General features: G+C 40.5%; 1 protein-coding gene across 1 annotated transcript in view; it reads left to right on the forward strand.

Annotated features, from left to right (window-relative positions):
• LOC124776804 (DNA repair protein REV1) overlaps window positions 1-24,968 on the forward strand; it is a 137,466-nt gene that overhangs the window by 88,217 nt on the left and 24,281 nt on the right. Inside the window, exon 10 of the mRNA XM_047251954.1 lies at window positions 13,195-13,289. Coding sequence (XP_047107910.1) covers window positions 13,195-13,289 — 95 coding nt within the window. The remainder of the gene's footprint in view (window positions 1-13,194; window positions 13,290-24,968) is intronic.

A 24,968-nucleotide genomic window follows, 5' to 3' on the forward strand; every position in this document is an offset into this window, starting at 1 on the left:
TGAGAGAGTGTTTGGTGCACAACCTATTAACAGTCACTCTTGCCGAGTCAAGAAGTAAGAACGTTTGTCAGGACATTGTATATAATGTACTGCAATGTTCATGTTGAACTGTGCATGGTATTCATTTCAGTCTTCTATTGTACCTTTAAGTTCATGAAATGGCAGCACAAATGCAGCGTATGGGCGAGGGCACTGCCATTGGTTCCAGTGTCATTTTCGAAACAATGTGTGCTATCATGAAGCAAATCATCACTTCAAGTAGTTGTGCCATTTGTTTGCTCCGAAACTGAATAACCCGAGTTAAGATCAATGGTATGTGGTGCAGCAGGCAATTGTGGTATGGTAGACATTTTGAACTAAGCAATGCACAAAGATGGAAAAAGCAATACAAAATAGCACTGAAAAAAACCAGAGGCCAATGCAGCAACCTCAGAACGTAGACCATAAATAGCACAAGCAAAACAAACACAGGGGAATACAAGCCCACAACAGATAAAAGCAACAAAAAAGATGACAGTAAAGTAATAAGTCATGAGACTTGAAGACTGCGACACATGGAAATGAAAATATCTTGTCACCATGTTTGTTGTGTACTACTTTGTACACAATGGTAAGGAGAGGTGGGCTATGGACTGGTGCTGCTGCACCTGTCATTGTAGGGAAGCTGGACAGAAGCAGAAATGATTATCAAAAACGTAATATAGCAAACAGAAGTTTCACTTAACTTGTAGATCTCTCCAAGTGTTGAAAAGAAATTAACAGCAGTAAAGTCCAGTTATCACAAGAAGCAAATGGAAGTAGCATGTGGTGTGAGGCTCCCCCTAATGCATGGGTGAACTGTCAAAGGCTGAAGACTGTCAAAGACTGTGACAGAGACTGGAATGTGTAGCTGCTGCCAGCTGTCCTATATTGCAGCAGGAGAGGGCCCTCATAGTTGTAGCAGCTGAAAGCATGGCCCAGTGGGCGGGCGTCTTTGGATGCACCGGGTACCTGTGCAACTGATGTCAGCGTCTGTCAGAAACATGCCTTTCCATTGCCAGCTGTGAGATGCCAGTGGGTGGTATCACTCCATGGTACCACAGTTATGACTGCAGAACAGATGTAAATGTGTACATAATATCATTGCCAGTGTCTGCTCAGTGGAGTATGTGGGGAGACTCACTAAATGATTGGTGATATGAGTACGTGGAACTTCAAACAGTAAACCGGTACTGCATCATTCTCGGCATCCAGGAACTGAGTGATGTTTCTAGCTTTAGTTTTGTCTTCTATTAGATCTTCTTTCATTCACACACACAAACAAGGAGATAAATAGATTGTAATAAAGCTCAAAATTAATCCTTCATAATAAAAGAATATTATGTAAGACATTTTTTAAATGTGATTTGTGGGTTGAATTCTTCTCATGACATTTATTTGAAATGTTGGAATATTTGTAGCTTGTATGTGAAAGAAATTGTTTTGAATGAACAAATCCAAAATATTAAACAAGGCAGTGCAAGAGTATGACACAGTAAATTGTATCATTCAATAAAGCACCTAATATTGTGGAAATAAGAACCATAATTTTAAATCAAAACACTGTAGCCCTCAGTCAGTCACAGGTTTACATTTGAATCATCGTCATCATCATCGACAACAACAACAACACAGGCTGGGTCTGTTTGGAACATAAATGTCACCATCTAGCCCTGTTTCCCCACCATCTCTCTGTGTTCACTCTTATCCAATCCTCACCTCTTTTTTTCAACACACTCCTCGAAACCTTTCAGCTATCTATTTCTTGGTCTTCCTCATGGTCATTTTCTTTGTGTCTCCATTTCACACTTCTGCTTTGGAATCCTCTTATGTAGAGTAGGATTGAAACATCAAGACTAAGATGGTAGGTGCACTTAAAAAAAGTTCACCTACCATCTTAGTCTTGATGTTTCTACTCTGCAAGGGTTCCTCTTGCACTATTTCCCTTACCCGTTTGTCATCCTGTCTCTCCTTGTTACTTGTATCCTACTTCTGAGGAACTTCATTTTACATGACTGTAATATGCTTACATCTCTTATCTTCACTATCAATGTTTGAGATGCATAGGTCAGTATTTGGGTGTAGTAGATTCTTTGGTTTTTTGTGGGTTGTATTTGTTCCAAACCAGGCCCCTAACACTTCACAGGAATGCTTGTGCCTGTCTGCCATGTTCACTGATCTTCTTCTCATTTCTTCCTATTTTCTCTGTCACACTTCCCGAGTACTTAACACTTCCCACCTTCTTCAATTGTTCACCTCCAGTCCTTACTCCACTATTTGGTCTAGCTCTCTTTCTAGTTGTAACCGGGATCTCACATTTGTTTACACTAAACATCATCCTCCCAAGCACCCAACTGTTCCTGAATCTCCTCCTCCCTGTTTCTCCAGATCATCAAGTCATCCATGAGCACCATTGCTTTCATCTTGTCATCTCCAGTTCTTCCCCCCACCCCACCCCCACCCCCCCACCTTAAATGTTATTTCATCCAAGACCACAGTGAATAGGAAAGGTGACAATGCACTGCCCCATTTCACATCACTTGTTTGATGGTATTAAACTGTCCTTTCATTTTGCACTTTCACACAACTGAGACTTTCACAGTCCATCTCTTCCAATATTCTTGATGTCTCTTTTTCCACACCCTTCTTTTGTGGTGACTGCCAGACCTTTCTTCTGTAGAAGATTTCTATATCGTAAAAGGCCATCACGTGGTCTTCCCGAAATTCATAGTGGTGCACCTGGAGCTACCTCACTGCAAATATGAGGTCAACAATTGACCGCCCTAGTTTGAAGCCATGTGCTGTTCCTCTCTCACTTTGTTCTTGACCTTGTTTGGATTCTGACTCCAGGATGTTTTTATATAACTTGGCACTATGTGATAACACTGTTACTCCCCTGTAGTTTCTACAATCTTTCCTACTTCCTTTCTTGAATATAGGGACAGTTAGCACCTTCTTCCAGTCTTGTGGAGTCTTCAAATTTCAAACTACCCACATCACAAGGTACAACCGGTTTCCCGGCCTCTCCTCCTGCCTTCACCATTTTGACACTTACCACCGTCATCACGTGATAAGGCCGCTCTTTCCCAGCCTCTGCTGCTGCCTGTCCTCCTTTCATCTTGTCCAGTACCATTTTCATTTCTTTCAATGTCAAGTCCTCCCCCCCCCCCCCCCCCCCTCCTCCCTGGGCAACTCCTCACACCTCTGAGTTAACTGTATTTTCTGCCAGTTGTCCTTCCGCATATAACTACAGCAGCTTTTACCATAGCACTTTCAAACTATCCCCAATCTTCTTCTCCAGTTTTCAGTTCACCCTTTGGTAACATTTACGTCATAATCTCATCGTATTCTTCCTTGACTTCCTTTTTCCTTCAGTTTCCTTACTATAATTCTCCATTCTTGGTTCTCTGTCTTTTTCATTCCTTAATGATTCTCCTGTTCGTCATCAGTAGCTGGTGGTCACTATCTGGTGCCTTTGATGGTAGTACCGTCATTTGAATGTTTATAGCAAAAATCTACTTGCAGCATTAATTGCAAAAAGCAATAAAACAATATACATTATAACACAGTGATTTCCAATTAGTTCCCTAGACCTTTTCAGGTTAAATTTTCGTGAAAAGACAGAGCTACAGAATAAATATAGTTCCAATTGAAACTACTACTAACAAAACAAAATATTGCAGCTGAGGGTAAGAAACCATAGATCTTATGGACACTCATTTAGTGTCTTCCATCAAAATCTCAGGAGTTCCATAAAGAAAAGGATGAATTTCTAATGCCAAACAGGATAGTGAAAGAACAGGTGAAATGCCATCAGCTTCATTGTGCTTACCTTAAAATCACATGGAAGTCACTGAAACAGAACAGACACATCTTGTTGGATACTAGCTAATATCATAATACAGGGTGCGGCAACATAACTTCCTTATTTCAAAACACAATAAAACCCATTTTATGAATCACATTTATTTATTTTATTAATGTAGGTACATATCTAATGTTTTGTTTTACACGGTTTTGAAACTCAGTCAGGTAGGTGACGCCCCCATTGCTCATACACTGAGTAAGCCGATTTCTGGTGTTTCTACGACCCTTACCAGCAAAGCAGTGGGTATGTTTGCATTTTCTGCCCAGATGTTGGCCCTAGATGGTTGACATACAACCACACAAAAAATTTGCATGGGGCTAAATTTTGGAAGTGGGCTGGCCAGTCCAAATTGCGATCAGGTGCTCCAGGAAGTCTTCCCTTGAAACAGCCCTTGAAGTGTGCCTGTTGCTCCATCCTGTTGGAACCAAATGTCTCCTAAGTCCAGTTTTTCAAGTCATGGAAAAAAAAGATTCTCCAACATATTCACATACCAATCTTAATTCACTGTCACTATTACCCCATTTTCTTCAAAAAAACCAGGGACCAACAATCACAGCTGTGGAAACTACACACCACACTGTGACTTCAGCCTTTGATGCAATTCTTGGGGACTGCTGTTGACCCAGTAGCACATTTTATGTTTGTTAACTTATCCAGTCAGGTGAAAATGGGCTTTATCACTGAAAAACACAATTGCGTCAATGTTTTCAAGAAGTGCCTCATGTGTTCCTCCAAGAACTAAAGTCATGTTCGGAGAGTTCCTGCCCAATCACCAACTTGTACAGATGGTAATGAAGATCATTGTGTAGAATTTGTCTCACTGAATGATTGGAAAGTCCAAGGTCACATGTATGTTTGCATGCAGAATGCCATTGGTACTGCAAGATTGAAGCTCTCACTGCCGCAGTGTTCTCACATGATATGGTGGCTAATGGACTCAAGTTCTTCATCGTATTGTACTCATCATTTGCCTGAACATAGGGACCCTTGTAATAATTTATTTCTGGTCCAGGACATGGCCCATCGCGCTACATTGAAGAAATTTTGGAAGGCGTGGTGGGCTGCGATCACAGAGCACCTGCTTGCTCCTCACTGTTCCAATGCATGATGGTGACTAATCTGGAAGAGAATAACACTTTAGAAATACCCCTGTCAAATGAGACCACTCCCAACCCACTACGACAGCTACAGTCTGAATGGCATGCATGACAAACAAGGAAGTTATGTCGCTGCATCCAGGCATTTGTGGGGGGTGCCATCTACCTCAAATGACTTCAAAACTGTGTGAATCAAAACTTTAGACATGTAAATGTAATTACATTATTTTTTTAAAAATCTGATTCATAAAATGGGTTTTATTTCGTTTTCAAATCGGGAAGTTATGCTGCCACACCCTGTACTTTAGAACCAACAGGATGAAAGTGACAGTGGCTGTATACGCAAAAATTGAAATTAACTGGCAGATCTTGTGGGTTAACTAATACTGTGTCCAACAACTCTGTGAATGTTGTGCCACAGTAGTGGTAGAAAAAACACAAATTAGTACTATTTACAGCTTACAGACTGCCAACAGGAAATCTCAGAAGTTTCATAAAGTGTAAGACAGTTTTAATAAACAGAGAATCATTGTTTGTGGAGACTGTACTAATTGAGAGCAGCTAGAGTAGTTGTCATCCAGTTTTGGACTGTTTGCCACAGAAAAGTTTCCATCAAAGACTAAAAAATGAAGTGCAACAGCCATTGACAATGTGTTTCTAGATCCAACTACCTTAAGTGATTTAGATGTCAAAGTGGTAGTCCATGCTTTATTTGACAATCATGGTGAAACATTAACAACAACATATGGTGACCAATTAGCATCCATATTGTAGAAGTGAAGTATAGTGTAATATAACAGAATCATGAATAATGAAACTTTCTGTCCCAGCTGTTTCAGAATTGCCATTATTTACACCAGCCGCAATCAACTTTTTACTGTGTAAGAAACAGTGATTATAAAACAGCCAAGGTGTCCTTCAATAAAACCTACCGAAGTGGCACAGTTGTTAGCACACTAGTCTTGCATTCTGGTGGACGGCAGGTCAAATACGCATCCAGCCATCCTGATTTAGGTTTCCATGATTTCTCTACATCACTCCAGCAAATGCCAAGATGGTTCCTTTGAAAGGACACAGCTGACTTCCTTTATCATTGTTCCCTAATCCGAAGGGACCAATGACCTCGCTGTTTGGTCCCCTTCCCCGTATCAACCAACCAACCAACCAACCTTCAATAAATTTGTGGCTGTGGCGCCCAAAATGAAAAGCTTACATCAACAGTGCCTCAAGCACAGTTTTTAGAGAGAAATTATAGGAAGAGATTGGCTGTTTTAGAATCACTGTTTCTTACACAATAATCAGTTGATTTCAGCTGGTGTAAATAACAGTAATTCTGTAAGAGCTGGGACAGAAAATTTCATTGTTCATGATTCTGTTACATTACACTATACTACACTTCACTTCACTTCTGCTTCGGTTCTGAGTTAATCATTAAAAATGTTTACTAAAGGAATTGATGAGAGCAGCAGTTTTCTAAGGAAAGACGAGAGTTCTGATAAAGAAAATGATTTGAATAAAAATCAAACTTCAAAATCAGCATATCTGGTTTTTGCAGTCAGTTATTAATAGGGCAATGCTAAACTGTATATCATGATGCTAAACCGCGTATCAGTAATACAGATTTGAATCACCACTGCTGGCATGCATAAAAATGCGTATAAGAAATTGTAATCAGACTGTATAAATGATGAAAAGATAATTAAGGCAGGTTCTAAGACTGATCATGCGAATTTCCATATACAGGGTGTTACAAAAAGGTACGGCCAAACTTTCAGGAAACATTCCTCACACACAAATAAAGAAAAGATGTTATGTGGGCATGTGTCCGGAAACACTTAATTTCCATGTTAGAGCTCATTTTAGTTTCGTCAGTATGTACTGTACTTCCTCGATTCACCGCCAGTTGGCCCAATTGAAGGAAGGTAATGTTGACTTCGGTGCTTGTGTTGACATGCGACTCATTGCTCTACAGTACTAGCATCAAGCACATCAGTACGTAGCATCAACAGGTTAGTGTTCATCACGATTGTGGTTTTGCAGTCAGTGCAATGTTTACAAATGCGGAGTTGGCAGATGCCCATTTGATGTATGGATTAGCACGGGGCAATAGCCGTGGCGCAGTACGTTTGTATCGAGACAGATTTCCAGAACGAAGGTGTCCCGACAGGAAGACGTTCAAAGCAATTGATCAGCGTCTTATGGAGCACGGAACATTCCAGCCTATGACTCGCGACTGGGGAAGACCTAGAACGACGAGGACACCTGCAATGGACGAGGCAATTCTTTGTGCAGTTGACGATAACCCTAATGTCAGCGTAAGAGAAGTTGCTGCTGTACAAGATAAAGCTGACCACGTCACTGTATGGAGAGTGCTACGGGAGAACCAGTTGTTTCCGTACCGTGTACAGCGTGTGCAGGCACTATCAGCTGCTGATTGGCCTCCACGGGTACACTTCTGCGAATGGTTCATCCAGCAATGTGCAATCCTCATTTCAGTGCAAATGTTCTCTTTACGGATGAGGCTTCATTCCAACGTGATCAAATTGTAAATTTTCACAATCAACATGTGTGGGCTGAGGAGAATCCGCACGCAATTGTGCAATCACGTCATCAACACAGATTTTCTGTGAACGTTTGTGCAGGCATTGTTGGTGATGTCTTGATTTGGCCCCACGTTCTTCCACCTGCGCTCAATGGAGCACGTTATCATGATTTCATACGGTATACTCTACCTGTGCTGCTAGAACATGTGCCTTTACAAGTACGACACATCATGTGGTTCATGCACGATGGAGCTCCTGCACATTTCAGTCGAATTGTTCGTATTCTTCTCAACAACAGATTAGGTGAACAATGGATTGGTAGAGGCGGACCAATTCCATGGCCTCCACGCTCTCCTGACCTCAACCCTCTTGACTTTCATTTATGGGGGCATTTGAAAGCTCTTGTCTACGCAACCCTGGTACCAAATGTAGAGAATCTTCGTGCTTGTATTGTGGACGGCTGTGATACAATACGCCATTCTCCAGGGCTGCATCAGCGCATCAGGGATTCCATGCGATGGAGGGTGGATGTATGTATCCTCGCTAATGGAAGACATTTTGAACATTTCCTGTAACAAAGTGTTTGAAGTCACGCTGGTACGTTCTGTTGCTGTGTGTTTCCATTCCATCATTAATGTGATTTGAAGAGAAGTAATAAAATGAGCTCTAACATGGAAAGTAAGCGTTTCCGGACACATGTTCACATAACATATTTTCTTTCTTTTTGTGTGAGGAATGTTTCCTGAAAGTTTGGCCATACCTTTTTGTAACACCCTGTATACTGCCACAATGGAGGCCAATCAGTTGCATCACCTTTTCAAGACTTCCAGGTCACCTCATCTCAGGTTAATGCTGAAACAAATAAATAAGGTTAGGGGAAGGTGGATGCAGTAATTCACTTTCAATAAGTACATTTCAGAGTCTAACTGATATATTGACATAGAATCTGTACTTTAGGATACTGCACCACCTATCAAAGCATGCATCTACATCGGAAGCAAAGACAGAAGAGATTGAGGGAGACAAGATCTCTCGCTAGAGAAACTAGAATTATTTGTTTCAACAGATAGTAGTTCCCATTTCATGAACCATAGATAACTTTTACATAATTTTTTACTGCATTGCATCATCCTATCTGTGGAGTGATAGGGTGTCCAACTAATTTAGAAAAAAGGGATATTAGAAGATTTACACAGAGGACAGTGTAGGTTAAAAATTTAACTCTTTCTTAAACATATTTCTACATGACTTTTGACTCACATTTTCCCATAAAAGAAACAAGATTCATGTTGAACATAAATGAGGACAAGGATGGACAATTCTAATGATCTTGTCTCTCTAATTCAGATGACAATGTGTAGTCAGTAGATGAAATTCCAATATCATTAGTTTTGCAAATTCCTCCCGTCTGTTGTTAGAAGAATGAAACACATGGCTACAAACAATAAATAAAAGACTCCAAATATAAAGCAAAAATTATTTGGAAACATATTATACAGGAAACAAAGAGGAATATATTTGGCTCAGTCATCTGAGCTACGCGAGCACAATGCTTAATATGCCTTCACAGCTTTACTTCCACTGATATCTCGTCTCCTACCATCAAAACTTCACAGAAGTTCTGCAAAGTTGCAGGACTAGCACATCTTGAAGAAATGATATTGCAGAGACTTGGCTTAGCCACAGCCTAGAGGATGTTTCCAGAATGATTTCTTCACTCTGAGCATGACTCACAACCCATCCTTACAGCTTTACTTCCACCTGTACCTCATCCTACCTTCCAAATTTCACACAAGTTCTCCTGCAAAAGATGGGTATTGGTTTATTATGCATATTCTCACTCCCTGTTATCTTTTGGAATTATCTTCTCTGACAACACACTTAACATAAACAAAGTATTTTGTTCTGGAAACGTTAACAGTAAGGATATTGTTTTCAGTAAGTAACCACTGTAAGCTCTCACTGCATGGATCTGACTGCAATTCTAATGGGTAGCTATTGCATTATAGGGTAAGAGACTTACTTCAGCTGTGTTCACGCAAAGCATTAAACTACTCCCTGACTGTACTTGACTCTGAGCGCTATGGGACTTAACTTCTGGGGTCATCAGTCCCCTAGAACTTAGAACTACTTAAACCTAACTAACCTAAGGACATCACACACATCCATGCCCAAGGCAGGATTCGAACCTGCAACCAACATGGTCGCGCAGTTCCAGACTGTTGCACCTAGAACCGCTCGGCCACTCCGGCCGGCGACTGTACTTGTCATAAGTCTTAATTATTTACTACAAAATTAATCATAGGAGATGATAATGTTCTTCTGAACTAAAAGTTGATGTCTTTAACTTAATTTATTCATCTTCAAGCAGTGGAAACCACACCTGACTATATTGCACTCATTCACTTTGATTAAACTGACAAATTTCAAAAGGCATTCACTCTGAAGAAGCCCGGGACAATTTAACATTCTTATCTCAATGAAATACTCTTCTCAGTATGCTGTTAATCACATTTATCTCAATTCTGCATATTTATGACCCAGGACTCTTTCAGTACATGTTCACTCAACTGAGACTGCTCCGCTACTGCTTCGTGTGCTCTCTAGTAACTCGCATTATTGACACTACACAATGATGTCCTCTCCATCATAAAAGGTAGGAAATTATAGAGAGTTCTAGAAGCTAAGGCTTGCCAGCTAGTGCCTGCTGCTAGGAGACTCATTTGAAAGGATTTCGATTAGGGTATCCTTACACCACACTTCTCAAACCGACCTCTTTCAGGGTATTGGAACACTCCTACCCACTTCTCAGTACCTTTATTCCCTGATTGTTTCTGGGGCAGGTAATATAAATCAGTTTCAGATGAACAGTGATATTCACTGTCATAACACAACGAACAAAATAATTTTCACATTGACTTTGCTTTTTTGTCTAGAGTTCAAAGCTTCAGAGGTATTTGTTAGATTCCCATCTCACGTAAACGAAAATTTTTGAAGATACCTGCTAATACTAGAGTAAATTAAAAACATAAGTCTTCAACTATTCTTTCTGCATATTATCTTAATATCTAGATTGAAGGATTGAAGATTATTGTCACCTACTTTTTAAGTAGCTGTGGTTGTTAGAAAGCTGCCTGATAAAAGACTATCAATTTTTTGGATGTGAGATAGTTGTTGTTATACTTTATCTGTAATAATTGGTAGCATTCAATAACTTTAGTTGTACTTAACACAGCAACAATGCATTTTGAGAGACACTGCTCTTGTTGTCAGGTTGTCAACACACAGAACATATGATTACAACTTTAACAACATATATGTGGAATTGCAAAATACATTAAATACCCAGTATAGAGTGGGTGCTTATTGTACGTTAAAATCTTCTACTTCTGCCCTTAACCATGACAACACACACCATGACGACGTACCAGGTGTTGCTTTCATCAACTGTCAGCTCCAAGTGTCCGGCCTATGTTTCTCCTGTTGTCTGGGTGTTGTGGCAGCTATGCCTCAGATGCCTGTGGATGTGTGGCTACTGGCAGAGGAAATATGAAAAGTCAGCTTTAGGTGGCCATGTGTACGAAACAGGCCACTCTTAAAGGGAATAGAGGACAACTTAGGATTCTACACATGGAAAGGAAAGGAAGAAAACTCAACTTGCTGAGTGAGTTAGAAATACTTATTCATAAAAATAAATATGTTGATGTTTTTAACCTGCAAATGAGAGATAACAGAATGAGCTTTGTCTATTTTAATTCAGATACATACTTGTATTAAGTAATTTGTTGGTCTGGAGGTTGGCAGTATTTGGAAACAAGGGAAAGCAGGTGACCGACGGTATTGCATTATGGTTCATTCAGTAACTGCACATCCAATGATACCTAGGATATAACAGCTCACCTACACCCAGACACTAGAAAAAGATTCAGCTGAACACATTTAGTGTACACAACTAATTAAGATGACATTCCTTGGTGCATGGTTGCTGTGTGTGATGGTGCAGTTAAGGATGGAAGCAGAAGATTTTAACACAAGATGAGGACACTTAGCCCAGTATGTTTTTATTGTATTTTATGAACACTGCAATTCAGAGTCATTAGAGGTTTAACTACATGTGCTGATTTTTGACAACCTGACAAGAGTTTTATCTGTTGTAACACAGTTTGTAATAGTGTTAAGTATGCTGAAGTGGTTAAATGCTAGCAGTTACTACTGGGCTGCATGACAAGCAGTAGTGTATTGTAGAGAGGCCTCTATTGTTACATATGTCAATAATTGCTGTGTTTTCTTTTAAATGTAAATGCAAATAAATTTTAGTCTCTCAATAGAAGAGAAAGGAAACTATTTACATAACTGAGAAATAGTAGTTTTTGTTTTTTTTTATTTCCCTGGGGATAGTGGCTTTCCTTCCAAATTTGCTATTTAACATGAGGTGGCATAAGAAGTATACTGATAGTGTATTGTTAATACAATGCACATATTGAATCTTTTAAGAGTTTCTTATCTATTGTTAAAGTGCAATTTGACTCATTCCATGTCCCTGAAGATTCACTTTTCTCGATAGGATCTACAGAATTCAATGAATGAAGAATAAATGAGTGCTAAAAACTACTCTGTTTTGCTTCAGAGTGGAACTTGATTAGCTATGCAACTGCAACAATAGTGAATTTGTTACGTGACAAAACTGATTTATACTTTATCCTATTACTCTATGTCCTTGCTGTTTTCTGTCCATTTTATTTCCCCCTTGCTATTTTTTCCCTCATCCTACTTGTTCCCTCATTACACTTCTCCCTAGCTTCACCATAACCTGTTTTTTCTTTACACCCTTCTTTTCCTTCTGTATCTGCTCCCTCGTAATACATTTCTATCACCATAAATACATAATCTACTCTTCTCTTCTGGCTTCGTTCTATTATTTGCACACTTCTTAACTCTTTCTCCATTTACAACCATCGCCGCACCTCCACATCCCCTCCCACTTCTAATCTGCTATCCTATTACTCCATGTCTCCTATTTGTGTATATCTTCTCTCCATTTCTCCTTTACCCTTTGTCCTTGACCCACATTGTCACTTGTCATGCCCTCTGCCTCATGCTCTCCATCCCCTTCCTTCACTGCCAGGATGGTTCCTCTGAAAGGGTATGGCCGACTTCCTTCCCCATCCTTCCCTAATCCGATGAGACCGATGACCACGCTGTCTGGTCTCCTTCCCCAAAACCAACCAACCAACCAACCTTTCCTTCACCAGTCTGTCATACTCTCTCTCTTTCTGGCTCCATGTAGAGTTCTTTGCATTTTCCCTGCTACTCTGTATATTGTACACACTGATTGATTTACTTTTTCCTCCATTTAGGACTCACAGTGAACTGTTCACCAAGAATTAGTTCTTTACACTTTTTGAGCATAAACGCAATGCATGGTACAGTTGTTCCTAGTATGCCATTTACTTTGAGTAGCTGAAGGAAGAAGAAATTGAATGCCGATGGGTTTATTTTTTTATGGTGCAAGATTGGTAATGGAAATTGTAAAATAAAGATCAATGGTGATTGTATGTTGTATTACAGACAATAAAGATTGCCCTACCCGAGAACCATCCTTATCTCTCCCGTGAGATTTTTTTTTAAAAACTGTACAAAATCAAGTTACAATTATTTCTTCTTGTAGATTCTGGAAAGTCAACAGACAGAGTGCTTCCAGCTCCTGATTCCATTGCACATGTTGAGGGGGGTTTCGATGATGAAAATCAGAATACACATAATGTAAGTATTTACATAATTTTTCATTTACATAATTCGTCTATTTATTTTTTTGTGGCTATATAATGCTCAGACAATCACACATTAAATAACATATTTATTCCAGAATGTATATTTACTCTGCAGTGGCGTGTGCACTGATTTGAAACTTCCTGGCAGATTAAAACTGTGTGCCTAGCTGGGACTCTAACCTGGGCCCTTTGCCTTTCACAGACAAGTGTTGTACTTACTGAGTTATCAAAGCATTACTCGTGACCTTCCTCACAGCGAGCTGAGGTACTGGCGGAAGTAAAGCTGTGAGTGCTGTTTGTGAGTTGCACTTTGTTAGCTCAGTCACTAGAATACTTGCCTGTGAAAGGCAAAGGTATGAGTCCCGGTTCGGCACACAGTTTGTCTGCCAGGAAGTTTCAAATCAGTGCACATTCTGCTGCTGAGTGAAAATTCATCCCCCAGGTTCTGGTGAAGCCATTTCTCTGCAATATCCTTTCTTCCAGGAGTGCTAATCCCAAAAAGTATGCTGGAGAACTTCTGTGAAATTTTGAAGGTAGGAGACTGAGTGAGACGGGACAGTGGTTAGCACCCTGGACTCGCACTTGGGAGGACGATGGCTCAAACCCGCATCAGGCCATTGAGATGTAGGTTTTCCGTGATTTCCCTAAATCGCTCCAGGCAAATGTCAGGATGGTTCCTTTGAAAGGGCACACAGCTGGTTTCCTTCCCCATTGTTGACACAGGCTAAGCTAGTGCTCCATCTCTAATAACTTCGGTGTCAACAGGACGTTAAACCGAATCTTCCTTCCTTTAGAAGGTAGGAGACGTACAGGCAGAAGTAAAGCTGTGATGCATGTTGTGAGTCATGCTTTGGTAGCTCTATTGACAGAGCATATGCTCTTGGAAAAATGTCGGGTTTGAATCCCAGTTCAGCAGACAGTTACAATTTGCCAGGAAGTTTTAAAATCTTTATTTATCACAACATGTGGTTTTTCCCTCTAATTTATTATTATTATTGTTGTTATTATTATTATTATTATTATTATTATTATTATTATTATTATTTGCTCAGACTGTATTTCAGTATTAGTTTAGGTTCTCCAACATCTGAGGATATTATCATTAACCATAATTTTACCTTGGAACTCTTCCATTTGGTCCCTGTTTGCATAGAAAAACAATAATATCAGAAACTGAGTCCGCCTTGATGCAAAACACTCTCTGAATTCAGTATTCCCGTTATTTTTATTTGCTCAGGAAGATTTTCAATGTGTGTCCAGGTCAGGGTTGCATGTAAATGCACTCTAAATAAAAACATTTCCACAGTAATATTTGTTTTTTAAATGAAAACTGCCTTTTCCTGCTGTATTGTATTTTATTTCTTCCAGGCTTAAAGGCATGTTCTGTGGAAACTGGAATGATAAAATTTCATTTTGATATGCAATCTTTCTAGATTATAAACCAGTTCTCATACTATTTTTTACGTAAATAAGTGATTACTTACAGTTCTTCAGCTTTTGGCTGGCATCTGCATTTTCTCTCACTTGGTCATATGCGGGAGGTCGCACTGTAATTTCACTTATGAAAATAAGCATATTTTTCATGTTAAGAACTTTTTTCTTTGCAGTTTTTATATTGTTTGCAGTAATTGCTGTGGAGCACCATCACTCTTCTATCACTATTTCTAGATATTTTACCGATAATTGTGATTCAAAGTCATAACTATATCTACAACTAGTGTCGGAAGACTAAGAGTGTTCCACAGCAGTTAGCGCAAACAGTATGAAAATTGTAAAGAAAAAGTTTGTAACGTGAAAACATGCCTATGTTTTTCAATTGAAGCTGTAGTGGTACCTCCAGGATATGATCAGATGAGAGGAAACACAGATGCCAGTCAAAAACACAAGGAACTGTAAGTAATCACTTATTTACGTAAAAAATAAGATGTGTACTGTGTTATAATCTACAAATATTGCATATTGAAACAAAACTGTATCATCCTAGATTCCGCTGAAGATGCCTTAAAGTAGAAGGTGAAATGTGTCTAGAAGAAATAAAATACATTGCAGCAAAAAGGTGATTTTTATTTAAAAGATGAATATTTCTGAGCTTGCTGTGTATGAAGGCCACACAAACGTGTCACTTCCACAGTGTTTGTTCAGATAAATCTCGTATCACAGTTTCTTGAATTTCAGATAAACATATGAACTGTTTTTGGAATGTATGTTATTAGAGACACTATTCTTTCTCAGCTGTTATCTGAAGCCTGCTTTCTTTGATTTCAGACAATAAATGAACATTTTCATCTTGTTGTTGCTGACTGTCAGCTAATACAACATGGTGATCAGCACTGCAAAGCTCTGCATCACTCAAAAAGAACAGTAACGCTCTATCACACTCTTGTAAACTTGACTTGAAACAGAAACAAATTCATGTGATGATACCAAATTAAGCTAATTTGAACACATCATCACGATCGTCAGTTTTCTGCCATATTAGCAGGTCCTTTGTGTGTCTGTTCCTTCCTGCCATCCATTGCTTCCTTCTTAATGTTGCTGTGTATGTAGCCGTCCATCATATCATCCAGAATCAGAAGTCTCTTCCTACCTCACCTTGTTTTCTCTTCTGCGTACCTCTTTAAGTCATCTTTCTATAACACTCTCCTTTTTAGGATTCCATGCCTCAGTCAGTAAAATGGAACAGTTATAGGATTGCTTTGTTGGTTGTCCGTCTGTCTGATTGTTAAGAATCCTTTTTCTGAGGAATGAGTAGATGTATTAAGTTGAAATTTGCATACTAATGTTTGCCTTGTCAGTGTAAAAACTTTGAGCTTCTGAGTCAATTGCAATCAAAAGATAAAGTTATTTATGTCACATATTTTGATGCTCACAAACTCCCTCATTGAAACCTATAGTGTCTTCCTGTTGACCTAGAATCATGAAATTTGGCAAGAAGCAAAGTTTCACAAGACATATAAAAGGAAACAGTGAAAATTGCTTATTTGTTATTACATCATACAAGAAAAGTTTTTTTGTCACTTGTTAGCTGAATGTACATTTGTCCATCTGTTAAATGCCCCTTTTTCTCAGGAATTACAATAGCAAATCTGAAATTACACAAAACATTTAAACTTAAATTAAAACATTCTCAAAAGTCTAGGAATTTCCTATACTAATGTCTTGCCAGTGTCAACCTCGATAACTGGCAAAAATAGTTGAGATACTCGATTCACAGGATGGACAAATCATCTATACACATATTTAAGTTTATGCAGAATCCTCACTGCATGAGTCATATTAGTACTTGGCCAATTTTTTCTCTTAATATATTTGCATTGCAGTTTCTTTTCCTTCTTTTTGTTGTGTTCAGTAATTGTCTTTGCTCTCCTATTGTTCTTAGGACCTCTTGATTTTTCACTCTATCAATCTAACTTATGCTTCCCATCCTCTCCCATGTCCAAATCTCAAGAGCCTCCAGCCTTATTCTATCTTTCTTCCTCAGTGTCAATCTTCAACACCATACAACAGGACATTCAATACAAAAATCTTATTAGTATTTTCCTCAAAACTTTGTCCACATTGTAGCAGAATACAAAGTGTGTGAAAAAAGTAATGTGACTGATTTTTTTGTCTACCAGAGTTTTTGTCCCCGAATGAGAATACTGTCCCCTTCATAATAGTTCCCTTCAGCCTGTAACATGTCAGTCACATTATTTTGAGTGTTCTCCAGAGTTCCAAAATGACATCCTTTTAAGACCTTTTTTCAATTTTGGGAAAAGAAAAAAGTCACAAGGACTCAGATCAGGTGAAGTAGAGAAGATATAAAATGTAGACTGGCAATGGCAAGGAAAGCGTTTCTGAAAAATAGAAATTTGTTAACATCGAGGATAGATTTAAGGGTCAGGAAGTCGTTTCTGAAAGTATTTGTATGGAGTGTAGCCATGTATGGAAGAGAAACATGGACGATAAATAATTTGGACAAGAAGAGAATAGAAGCTTTTGAAATGTGGTGCTACAGAAGAATGCTGAAGATTAGATGGGTAGGTCACATAACTAATGAGGAGGTATTGAATAGAATTGGGGAGAAGAGGAGTTTGGGGCACAACTTGACAAGAAGAAGGGACCGGTTGGTAGGACATGTTCTGAGGCATCAAGAGATCACAAATTTAGCATTGGAGGGCAGTGTGGAGGGTAAAAATCGTAGAGGGAGACCAAGAGGTGAATACACTAAGCAGATTCAGAAGGATGTAGGTTGCAGTAAGTACTGGGAGATGAAGAGGCTTGCACAGGATAGAGTAGCATGGAGAGCTGCATCAAACCAGTCTCAGGACTGATGACAACAACAACAATGTGGATCAACAGGAATGCCTTTTGAGGTTAAAAATTCCATGTTGGAAGCAGCTGTGTGACATGGGGCATTGTCATGATGCAGCATCCATTTGTTTGCAATGTTCGACCTCACTTGATCCACCCTTTTCCTGAGACTTCCAAGGACATCTTTGTAAAACAAGTGGTTGACAGTAGGTCCTGGACAAACAAATTCTTTAAGCATTACATCCCTACTGTCAAAAGAGCAAGTCAGCATTTCTTTTTATTTCCCTAAGTGAGATTCATCTTCAACATGTTCTGAGCCCTCCAAAAATAATTTGTGCAGACGAAAAACTTGTAAATCTTGATGAGGAATGTTCCCCATAACTGTTTCAGCATTTCAAAGGTTACACTTACAGATTCCCCAAGTTTAACACTAAACTTGGTTTAGCATAACGTTGCTCTAAATTTTATTGTTTCACTTTTGTAACACACAACAGACATGCAACTTCACTCAAAAATCACATGATAGCTGTACAGAGCTGAAACTCGGACTGCGCATCTTAAAAGGATGAATGTAGTGGTCTACACAAGTAGAACAATACAGTGTTGCCACATCACTCGCAGTGTTGTCAATCTCATTACTTTCCTCACACACACATCGTATTCTCCTTTTCTTGCAATATGGCTCTTTCATGGTTTTAATTACTGTGCTGCTTTTCCAGCTGGTTTCTATTTTTCTTCCTAGGTATTTAAAGTTTTGTAGATGTTCTAATCTTTTTCCATTCAGCATTATAATTAACTTTTTATTTCCTCATAGTTTCATTACTTTTGTTTTCTTTGTATAGACTTTCACTCCATAAATCTTTCATTTAGCTTCAGTGTATCCATGGCCGGCCGAAGTGGCCGTGCGGTTAAAGGCGCTGCAGTCTGGAACCGCAAGACCGCTACGGTCGCAGGTTCAAATCCTGCCTCAGGCGTGGATGTTTGTGATGTCCTTAGGTTAGTTAGGTTTAACTAGTTCTAAGTTCTAGGGGACTAATGACCTCTGCAGTTGAGTCCCATAGTGCTCAGAGCCATTTGAACCATTTTTTTGTATCCATGTTATCCTGTAATTCTTTTTCATCATTTGCCAGAAGGACTATGTCATCTGCAAACCTCGAACACTATGTTCTTCCTCTAACTGTTCCGTCTTGTAATTTTGCTGGCAGTCATATTTTGTAGGTACAACTGGGAAGGGTAAGAGACAGACTGCTGCCTTGTCTTAATTGTTTTCCTGGTTCTAACCATTTTGCGCTTTCTCCTCTCACTTTCACTGACGCTTTTTGATTTAAATATTATTATTATTGTTGTTGTTGTTGCTACAGGATCAAATAATGGCATATAAGGATGGAATAATGACAATATTATCAAAAGGATAGATTGCTACCCACCATATAGCGGAAATGTCGAGTGGTAAACAGCGACAACAAAAAGACTACTTGACACATTAGCTTTCAGCCAGAAGGCCTTCTTATGAAATAGACACCATACACATACACACATTCATGCAAACACAGCTCCCACATACATGACCACTGCCTCTGGCTGCTGAGACCAGATTGTGAGCAACTGCATACAATGGGAGAAGCAATTCAGGTGGTGGGGGATGGAGGAAGCTGCAATGAGAAGGGGAAGGGCAACAGGGTAGGGGTGGAGGAAATAAAATGCCTCTTGTGGCAGCCATACAGGAATGAGGTGGAAAGAGTTTAGGTCAGCTAGGTGCAGTCGGGAGGTTAGGTGGTGGGAACGGGGTAGTGGGAAAGGAGACGAGTAAAAAGACTGTGGGTGCACTTGTGGAACAGAAGGCTGTGTAGTGCTGGTGTGGGAACAGTGAAGGAGACAGGTGGCTGAAGGACAACAACCAACGAAGACTGAGGCCAGGAGGATTATGGGAATGTAGTTCCCAACTGAGCAATTCATAAAAGCTGATGTTGGTAGGAAGGATCCATACGGCACAGGCTGTGAAGCAGTCATTAAAATTAAGAACGTTGTTCTGGGTAGTATGCTTGGCAATTGGGTAGTTCAGCTGTTTCTTGGCCACAATTTTTTGGTAGCCGTTCATGCAGTCATAAGCTTGTGGGGTGTCAAAGCCCACTTAGAATAAAGCACAGTGTTTGCAGCTCAGCTTGCTGCTATCTAGAGGAATCCTTGCTAATCACCTGGAATCCCAAACCCGTCATCTGGTTCAGATTCATTGATGACATCTTCGTGATCTGGACTGATGGTGAGAATGCCCTATCCACATTCCTCCAGAACCTCAACACCTTCTCCCCCATTCGCTTTACCTGGTCCTCTTCAACCCAACAAGTCACCTTCTTCGATGTTGACCTTTACTACAAAGATGGCTACATCAGTACCTCCGTAATATCAAACATACCAACCACCAGCAATACCTCCACTTCGATAGCTGACATCTACTCCATACCAAGGAGTCCCTTCCGTATAGTCTAGGCACCATGGCCGTCACATGCGTAGTGACAAGCAGTCCGTCTTGAAATATACTGTGGGTCTCACTAAGGCTTTCACAGATCGTAATTATCCTCCCAACCTTGTACAGAAACAGATCTCCCGTCCCTTACCTCTCCGGCCACCCACCACCTCCCAAAGTCCCACTGTCCTGCCACAGAGGAGTATTCACCTTGTGACTGAGTTCTACCCAGGACTGGAGCAACTTAATCACATTCTCCACCAGGGTTTCGACTGCCATTCGTCGTGCCCTGAAATGAAGAATGTGGTACCCACTATCCTGCCCACCCATCCCACAGTGGTATTCCGCCGCCCACCTACACAATATCCATGTCCATCCCTACACAATCCCTGCTGCCACCTTTTTGCTTCATGGGTCATATAACTGTAATAGACCTAGAAGCAAGACAAAGACCTGTCCCATGTGTCCTCTCACCACTACATAGTCCAGACTGGTCACAAGCATCGCCTGTCCCATCAAAGGCAGGGCTACCTATGAAACCAATCATGTGGTCTACGAGCTAAGTTGCAGCCACTGTATTTCATTCTACATGGGCATGACAACCATCAACCTGACGTCCACATGAATAGCCACTGACAAACCGTGGCCTAGAAACAACTGGACCACCAGTTTCTCAGCACAGTGCCCAACACAACGTTCTTCATTTTAATCACTGCTTCACAGTTTGTTGCCATTTGGATCCTTCCTGCAAACACCAGCTTTTATGAAATGCCCAGTTGGGAACTCTCCCTGCAATATATCCTACATTCCCATAAGCCTTGTTGTCTCACCCTTTGTTAATCATTGTCCTTCACCCACCTATTCCCGTCCCTCTCCCCACTCGAGCACTGCTCAGCCTTCTATCCACCCATCCCCACACCCCATTCCCAGCCTCCATCCAACCTAAGGACTGCACCTAGGTGCCCTATCTTCTCTCCATCTTGTGTCTGTGTGCTCCCACAAGCAGTACTTTACCATCCCCAACCCCAATCCTGCTATCCCTTCCCCTCCTTACACCTCAGCCTCTTCTGTACCCCCACCATCCAGACTGCTTCTCCCAACATGTGTAGTCGCTCACCGTCTGACCTCGGCAACCAGAGACATTGGTCATATGTGTGTGACGTGTGTGTGTGTGTATGTGTGTGTGTGTGTGTGTGTGTCCATACACGTTATCTATTTCAGAAGAAGACATTCTAGCCGAAAGCTAATGTGTTTAGTAGTCTCTTTGTGCCTCTCTGCAACTCACCATCTCCGCTATGTGGTGGGTAGCAATCTATTTTTATTATTAGGTTAATTAATACAAATATCACTTAATAATTACATTTTGCTGTATTCCTGTTATCTTCTGACACACTTCTCTATTCAGTGCATCCTCCTTGTGTACACTGTGATGCTCCATTATTTCAGTGTATATTCTTTTCAAGAAATTTGTATCTGTTGGAGTCAAATCTGCCAACAGCTTCCACTGAAAAATTTTCTTTGGCCGCTATGGCCTGGCATTCTCAAGAAATAACCATATCAATCTTCTCCAGAACCTGCAAAACTTCTCCCTCATTTTCTTCACCTCGTCCTACTCAACCCAACGAGCCACCTTCCTAGATGTTGACCTCCATCTCAAAGATGGATACATTATTACCTCCATTCATATCAAACCTACTAACCACCAGCAATACTTCCACTTCGACAGCTGCCACCCATTCCATATCAAGAAGTCCCTTCCATACAGCCTAGCCACCTGTGGTCATCGCATCTGCAGTGACGAGCAGTCCCTCTTGAAATATACTGAGGGTCTCACTGAAGCCTTCACTGACCGTAATGATCCTCCCAACCTTGTACAAAAACAGATCTCCCATGCCTTATCTTTCCAATCTCCCACCACCTCCCAAAGTCCTACCGTCTGGTTGCAGAGCATTCCCATCGTAACTCTCAGTACCACCCAGGAAGGGAGCAACTGAATTACATTTTCCATCAGGTTTCGATTACCTCTCCTCATGCCCTGAAATGAGGAATGTCCTGCCCACTATCCTTCCCACCCCTCCTACCGTGGTATTCCGCCGTCCACCGAACCTACACCATATACTCGCCCACCCATACACAACCCCTGCTCCCAATCCCTTCCCTCATGGCTCATACCCCTGTTATAGACATAGATCAAAGACCTGTCCCATACATCCTCCCACCACCACCTACTCCAGTCCATTCACTAACATCACCTATCCCATCAAAGGCAGGGCTACCTGTGGAACCATTCATGTGGCTACAAGCTGGGCTGCAACCACTGTGCTGTATTCTATTGGGCATGACAACCAACAAGCTGTCTGTCTGCATGAATGACCACCGACAAACTGTGACCAAGAAATAAATGGACCACCCTGTTGCTGAACATGGTACCAAACATAATATCCTTCAGTTCAGTGACTGCTTTACAGCCTGTGCCATGTGGATCATACCCAACAACACCAGCTTTTCTGAATTGCACGGGTGGGAACTTCCCTGCAAAATGTCCTACGTTCCCATTATCATCCTGGCCTCAACCTTCGTTAGTCACTGTCCTCACCCATCCAGCCCCTGCCCTGTTACCATTCCACTACTATACAGCCATCATTTCACCACCACACCCAGTCTTTTTATTTCTCTCCTTTTCCGATACTTCCACACCCCCCACCCACACCCCCCGCACCACTCCTCCTCTCCACCTTTACCCTGCCCTCTGTCTAACCCTCAGCACTTAACTGTCTGCTACCCCAGCCATACTATCCTTCCCCCTCCCCGCCGCAGCCTCCTCCTTACCCCCACCCAGTCGCCACTCCCATCATGCACTGGTGCTGCTGCTAGCAGTGTGGATTCAGTTGCCTGAGACTGCAGTCGTGTGTGTGTGTGTGTGTGTGTGTGTGTGTGTGTGTGTGTGTGTGTGTGTGTGTGTGTGTATTGTTGATGAAGGCCAGTGGCTGAAAGCTTTAATTGTGTCTTTTTGTTGTGCCTATTTGCAACTGAGCATCTCCGTTATATGTTGAGTAGCAACTTTTCTTCTCATAACATGTTACATTCCATCCTGGATTTTCCATTGTTTCATTTGAATACATAGTTAAAAATACCAGCGTTTGCTTTGCTGTCTTCAATTTCAATTCCTGTCTCATTTGCTGGGGTGTGGACACTAACTTTAGTGCCACTAACAGCCTTTACATACAACCAGAATTTCTTTGGGTTTTGTGAAAGATCATTTCACAGTTTCGTCCTATAGTAGTCATTGAAGGCTTCACATATTGTTCTCGTGACAGTCAAAATATTTCATTCAGCATCTCTCTCTCTATAGCCCTGTGCTTTGTATTACGCCTATTATGCAGTAATCTCTGTTTCTACAGAAGTATCTTTCCAGTGACTGTGTACCATGGAGGGTGACTCCCATTATGAACAATTGTACTGGGTACATATCTGTCTAGCGTATCGTCAACTATTCTTTTAAGATTGAGTCATACTGTACATTCTCATGCCCTGCCTGAAAGTTTCAAGTTCCTCGTTGAGATCTGACACTACTGATTTTTTTAATCTAGTTTGCTGAACATATATTTTTCTGCATGTTTTAGTATTTTGGTAATCATTGTTGCCACAACTGCGTCATGGTCATTGATACCAGCTTCGATGTGGAGATCTTCAAAGATGTCACATCTATTTTTTGCCTTTAGATCCAATATATTTCCATTGTAAATGGGCTTTCTATCTACCTGTTCTAGGTAGGTTTCAGAGAAGGCATTTAACAATGTTTCACAGGATGTCCTGTATCATGCCCACCACCAACAAAACTAATTTTACCAATTAATTGTTGGATGATTAAAGTCTCTTCCACAGATGCCAGTAAGATTGGGGAACTTACATACAGTTGAACTGAGGTTTTATCCAAAGTTTTCGATTACATCAGGAGATGAGCCTGGCGGGTGATAGAAGGATCCAGTTACCATTTTATGCCCGTCTCTGACACTAAGTCTTACCAACACAGTCTCAATTGCAACTTCACTTCCTGGCTCTTTGAATTTGAGTTTCTTGTCTACTGCGACAAATACACTATTTCTATTGTGATACACAATTAAATTTCCCCCAAAAATTTCTCTGCTATCAATTTCAGGGGCCAACCAGCCTTCAGTACCTAGTATTATATGTGAGCTTCCCTGCTTTTCATGAGCACTTCAAACTCTGGCTCTTAGTTGCTTATGCATCAGCAGTTAACTAATAGAATTTTAATACTCTCATCAAGGGGTCACTATTCATTTCAGATTTTTTGTTTTTGCTAGACTCATTTGTCATATTCATGATATAAATATTGTTGAATCATGAACTCAAAAGTCGTCTTGTTCTGCAATGGCTTGACCATCAACAAAACTTATAAAAGCACTTGTACATCATTAATAATTATTTTCATTTCTCCACAGCTGTTCTTCTATCTTCAGAGAGCCACTTCTACGTATAAACTCAACAAGATGGGTGACATACTGCAACTTTGTCTCAGCCCTTTTGTGGCATTAATGCGTCTAGATAACTTTGACTCTGTCTTAATCCATACACCATCATCTATGTACATTTCAGTAATAATCTGTAAAAGATGGCCATCCATATCCATATCATTTATGGCTTGCCGCAGTTTTGTTTCGAAACGGTGTCATCAGCTTTTGCTAAATATACAAAAGGCAATGTGCAACACTTCCCTACTGCTATAAATTTCTTCAACAGACATTGTAAAATAGATTATCTGTACAAGATCTATTCTGTCTAAGCCTATGCTGGCCTTCCCCTATGTGGTGGCCAACATTCTGTCATATTGTCTTATATATGATTTTGCCAAATAAGAGCCTCATCGTGCAGTTCACGCTAATGGTTTATAGC

The sequence above is a fragment of the Schistocerca piceifrons genome, chromosome 2, assembly GCF_021461385.2.
Source record: "Schistocerca piceifrons isolate TAMUIC-IGC-003096 chromosome 2, iqSchPice1.1, whole genome shotgun sequence".
Taxonomy (NCBI): Eukaryota; Metazoa; Arthropoda; class Insecta; order Orthoptera; family Acrididae; genus Schistocerca; species Schistocerca piceifrons.